Source organism: Glycine soja, chromosome 17 (genome assembly GCF_004193775.1).
Source record: "Glycine soja cultivar W05 chromosome 17, ASM419377v2, whole genome shotgun sequence".
NCBI classification, from domain to species: domain Eukaryota; kingdom Viridiplantae; phylum Streptophyta; class Magnoliopsida; order Fabales; family Fabaceae; genus Glycine; species Glycine soja.
The window spans coordinates 7723341-7729340 of NC_041018.1; the positions used below are offsets into that span (position 1 = coordinate 7723341).

Here is a 6000-nt window from a genome sequence, read left to right on the forward strand (position 1 = left end):
TCTTTTGAATTAATAAAAATAATTCATCAAAGTCATTATAAATTTGTTTAAAAATTATCTTTTAAATTTTTAAAGATATAAAAGTTATAAAAAGAGAAAAAAGTTATAATATCATTATTTGACCTGATTTTTTGAATCTTAAAAGTATAAATAATTAAGTATTTAAAAAGGTACTGGTGGTACCCAAAAGAATGTACAAAAAAAGTTTAAAAGCTAGCAACATAATTAAACACCTCCGGCCAACCGGTTACATTGCATTTATACCTCTCTCTTCATATAAAGTAACCAATTGTACAAAAAAAAAAAATCATCACATAGCATATTAATGCAATGACAAATAGATTATTCAAAGTAACCAATTATATTCCCCATGATCGTCCATTTATCATTCCTTTCCCTCTGTAGTTGTCACGTCAGTGAGCCATGACAAACAGACTATTCTTCATATCCACGAACAAGTTGCTAGAACTAGAAGTTTAAAACCCTAGATATTATCAAGCTAAGATATCATCATCACTACATCAGCATGAACCAATGAGGAATTCTCTCATATCATAGCCCTATACTTTGACCCTCGCTTGTCCCAGTTCTGATCGAATTTTCTTTTTCCTATCCAGATGATGGATGTAGTTGGGTGACTTGGGTCCATTGCAAAACGGGGAAAGTGAATTCTTGTAATATTCACACCCAGATTTATATTTACACTCTAATTCGTACATATCTTTTTCTCATAAGTTTTGTTAAAGAAAATGGGAAGAGACAAAAATTTATTTAATGTTTTACGTACAGTATTATATTCTAAAATGGTGTGTATATATACGCCAAAGGCAAGGAAGTCGCACTTGGTTAAAATACTTGACTCGAAGAGAAGACCAAGAAATAATTAAATAATATATGTTGATAAGCATAGGAAATTAAGTCCCCTAAAAAATATACATAGGAAATTAAGGGAGCTGGTTGCGGCCACTAGTGGCAAAAATTTGACCTGAAAACCGTTGTTGTCTTTTGGGCCATGTGACTTTACAAAACGTACGAAACTTCAACGATGGCACCAATCACTAATTTTCTTTCTTTTTTGGTTTAATTAGTCAATTCTTTTCATGCGTCAAAAACTTCATGCAGGCCCCTTTTTCTCTAGTCTCTATATCTCTATAGTCCATATTAATATAAAAGGAGGGCTTTGTTTGAAGACTTAGCAGAAGAAGAAGAAAGCTGAACAGGAATTGAAGAAGGGCTAGCGGAGAAGAGAGAAAGATCGAAACTTCCTTTTTCCATATATGGAGATTGCTTCGGAGAGATCTGGTGATGGATCTAGCGGACTCAAGGAAGAAAATAGTGTTGGTGATGATGATGGTCGTCATAAACAAGAGATTATTGTCGAGGTGAAGATTAATATTCTCTTCCTAATTAATATCCAGCTATTTATGGGCCATCAGTTTTAACTTTTGAATGGCAAAAGTATCTTTCTTTCTATATATAATAAGTCTCTTTTTTTTTTTTTGTAAGCATATATAGATCTTAATTTCTGTTAGTTCATGTTGGATTTGGTTTTTTCTAGACAGCCTTTAAGCTTTTCATAAATGACCAATCGATGAAATTAAATAGAAATTATGGAATAATTATGTTTAAAACATAATAATTTGATCATTTTAATGTTGGTTTCTCCTTAATTAATTCCCCCCTCTGCTATCTATATTTATTTCCCAAAATTTAAAGGGGCTCTTCGGTGAATTCGTTTCATGTCTACGACGCAGATAATCTTTACAAAAAATTCAATCCGATTAGTTAGAGCATAATATTATTGTAGGTTTTAATATGCTTTTATTTCGAAAACATACTTAATTAGGTTCTATTTTTGCCGTATCATCATCATCATCTTGATCGGTATAATTTGTACGTTTATCGTAAAATCACAACCTATAACATTAATCTTTAGGATGTTTGGTATAATTCATAATAAATATAAAATATAATTTATAGCTCCAGAATGATTTATCTCTTAGCAATAATAATAATAATAAAAGATTATGTATATATATCTACAGCTTGAACATTACATTTATCAGAGTAAAATTGAATTAGTCAACTCAAAGATAAGATTTATTTATCAGTGAAATCTAGTTTAGTTAGTTAATTAAGCAGAATGTGTAGATATTATAAATACAGGTATCTTATCTAGTTCCTATATAAAAAATAAAAAAAGATAAGATTTATTTTCAAAAGAATCTGTTAATATTAACGTCTATTAGCTCAAATGGTAAGGAAGTTAATTTCCTATGAACAAAATTTTAAATTCTAATTTTGTAAATAAAAATGAACAAAGTGAAAGAGCTTTTTCTCCCTTAAAAGAATTTATCTTATTCAGCACATATTAATCAAGAAGGTGTATCTTTTAAATAAGTTTATACTGAAAGTCTTGAACCAGTTTTTTAAAAAGAAATCTTAAACCAAAAGTTAATTAAAGAAAGCTGTTGGTTGAGAAACTAATACAAATGTCCAATCATACATGTCCTTTGCAAAAATTATTGAAAACATTGTCATTTTTTTTGGTAAGCATACTACTGAAAGGGTTATTTCAAATCTCTTATAAGAGTTGACCCATGCATGTGCCTGAGAAGAAAATTAATGATATCCAAGACATGATATAATTCATCCTGCACGTGCAAGTTAAAACCAATAGATTCTCACTGAGCCAAATAAGAAAGGGAAAGACTCTGGAATCAGTTTCTTAATAGCCACATATTTCCTCATTGCTCGCATTTACTTCCTTTATTAATTCGATTGTACGCATGAATTCTCATTTTCTTTTGTTATGACATTGCCGGCAATCAAAAGTACTCCCAAATTGTTTTTTATTTTATGTAGAAGGAAATTAACATTTGGAAAAACCTAATTGAATGCTTTGCATCCATGAAACATATTAGAGAAAAATATGTACCGAAAAAAATCACATTAGTACATGCATATTTATTTGATGAATATTGTTGATGCGATATATATACAGGAACCACTCGTGGCTAATACCGAAAGATCCATACTAGAGGCTGGACCTAGCACATCCCCAAACAAAAAGGAAGACGAGGTTAAATTTATAATGATACAATTAGTTTTTTTTTTTTTTTCTCATTTTCGTTGTTCAGGTTGAGGAACTAATTAATTATAAGAACAATTAGTACTCATATGTATCTATGGCTCGGGTTGTAGGTTGATGATCAGCTTGAGACTGCTAAAGCTGAAATGGGTGTGGTGAGAGAAGAAAATCAACGGCTAAAGATGTGTTTGAACAAAATAATGAATGAATATCGGACACTAGAGATGCAATTTCAAGATATACTAAAGCAACAAGGGACAAAAAAGAACGTTGATAAAGGAAAGGCTGATAGCCATGAAGAAATATTAGAGGAATCGGATCTTGTTTCCCTCTGCCTTGGAAGAGTTCCTACCATTAATGCAAGAAGTGATGAGAAAATCAAAGTTTCTAATAAGCCATTGAAGGATGATGAAGGGTTTAATAACGAAGAGTTGACTCTTGGACTAGAGTGCAAATTTGAAACATCAAAGTCAGGAAGCACGACTGAAGCTTTGCCTAATAATATTCCAAGCCCAGAAAATAGTTGTGAAGTACCAAAGGAAGAAGGTGGGGAGAGTAAGGAGGCACTCAAGACTATGAGAGACAGTACAGAGGATGAAGTTGCTCAGCAAAATCCTACAAAGAAACCTCGAGTTTGTGTTAGAGCAAGATGTGACACTCCAACAGTAAGTCTCGATCTCTTCTCTTAGCTCATTTTATTTATTCTCTATTAAGCATTCTTTTATCAATAAATAGTAATAGTTAGTTGGTTAATAATTATATTTGTTAGTGAGTGAAATTAACCTTTTCTTCTCTTTTAATTCTTGTATGATGTCTAAGTATGATACTATTCCTACACATGAGAAATATGATATTTTCACGCACGCCCTCTAATTTTTACATTAATGGACTCCTTTAGTATTGAACAGTTTTAAAATATAGAAAGCTATTTGTGTTTAAGCTTTGAAATATATTAATTACTTGAAACAGATGAATGACGGATGCCAATGGAGGAAATATGGACAAAAGATTTCAAAGGGGAATCCTTGCCCTCGAGCTTACTATCGTTGCACAATTGCACCGTCATGCCCAGTTAGAAAACAGGTATCTATATTTGGGAGTTTATACACTCCATTGAGTAAAAGAGTTAAGAAAAAGATAAAAAAGAAGAATAAGAAAAATTATAATCTATTTCTTGTTTTTCATTATAGCTAGTGCTATAACTTTTTTTTATATTTTTTTCTCTTCTCATTTATCTCTCCATTTCGTCCCAACCTACCCAAAAATAAAGTGAACTTTTATTATAATTCAAAATGAAAAAAGAGAAAAGTAAAAAATTGTAATAAAGTGACAATAAAAAAAAGAAAGATATAAAAATAAGCAGAATTGTAAAAGATATATTAAGAGAGAAAAAAAAACTAAAACAATAAGAAAATTATAACACTGGATCAACTAACTTACGATTGTTCTCATTTAATCCGTAATATTGATTTCAAGTTCCTAGTTAGTTAAATACTTAACTAAAGAATATTTATATACAATTGTGTTAAGGAAAATATTTGATGAAAAAAATAAAAAATAATCATAAAAATATATAAAATAAAAATAATTTATATATCATTACTATTGTATTAAATACTTAAAAAAAATTTATATCACCTATAATAGTTGTACCCACATTACCTATAAATGTCTGTGGTTTAGTCACACAAAAAATACTAGAATATAATTTTTTTTATATAGAAATACTACTATTTATATTATTAATTAAAATGTACCTGACTCATTTACATATTTCAGGTGCAAAGATGTGCTGATGACAAGTCGATTTTAATCACCACCTACGAAGGGACCCACAACCACTCTCTTCCACCAACAGCCACTGCCATGGCATCCACAACTTCCGCAGCTGCCTCCATGCTCTTGTCTGGTTCATCAACCTCTAACTCTAACTCCGCCTCAATACCTTCAGCAACCCCCACAAATCTCCACGGCCTCAACTTCTATCTCTCTGAAGGTTCAAAGCCAAGACAACTATACCTATCCAACCCTGCACTATCGTCTTCACCTTCACATCCAACCATAACTCTAGACCTCACTACTTCACACCCTGCAGCATCTTCCTCCTCATCATCACCCTTTTTCAGATTCAATTCAAACTACAACAACAACAACCAACCCAGATACCCTTCTTCCTCATCAAGCCTAAGCTTCAGTAGTAATAATTCCTCCCAAATTGCCAATGCTATATCTTGGAGCAACGGCTTCTTAAACCACAATAATAGGGACATCCTTAGTAGTGTGAACTTTGGAAGACAACAACAAATGGAGAACGTGTACCAATCCTACATGCAAAAGAACAACAGCAACAACAACAACAACAACACAAGCCTTGTTCCTCAAGCTGATACTATCTCTGCAGCAACGAAAGTGATCACAGCGGACCCCACTTTTCAGTCAGCTTTGGCAGCAGCACTTTCTTCGTTTATTGGTGGCGGTGGTGTTGGAAACACGCGAGGAAGTCAAGGTTGTAATTTCGGAGAAAGTTTGAGTTTGGGTCAGAAAATGAAATGGGGTGAGGTGTTTCCAGTGTCGGAGAAAGGTTGTGCATCGAGCTTCGTGAACAAAACGCCGGTAGCGAATACACAGACGGAAAGTTTGATGTTTCTGCCGCCGTCGTCTTTGCCGTTTTCTTCTACCACCAAAAGTGCATCTGCATCTCCTGCTGATAATAGCAACACCACCATCAATTGATTGAATGATCATATTTCGATCTATATAGCTATCTAGTGACTTTGTTTTAATTTTTTAATTTTTTTTTTTGTTGGATTGCATTGATGTAATTATAATTAAGATGCTAAGTAAAATTTAGCATAGACAGGTAAATAAAGTATGAACATAGATGTTTTTCCCTTGATTTTGGGATGAAA

The 6000-nt window shown here is 32.3% G+C and overlaps 1 protein-coding gene across 1 annotated transcript; it reads left to right on the plus strand.

Annotated features, from left to right (window-relative positions):
- The first annotated feature begins 1119 nt into the window (after positions 1-1119).
- LOC114392204 (probable WRKY transcription factor 61) lies at positions 1120-6000 on the plus strand. Its single transcript, XM_028353256.1, has 5 exons — positions 1120-1382; positions 3005-3082; positions 3205-3756; positions 4061-4174; positions 4871-6000. The coding sequence occupies exons 1-5, from the start codon at positions 1278-1280 to the stop codon at positions 5822-5824; spliced, it is 1803 nt and encodes a 600-aa protein (XP_028209057.1). The 5' UTR covers positions 1120-1277; the 3' UTR covers positions 5825-6000.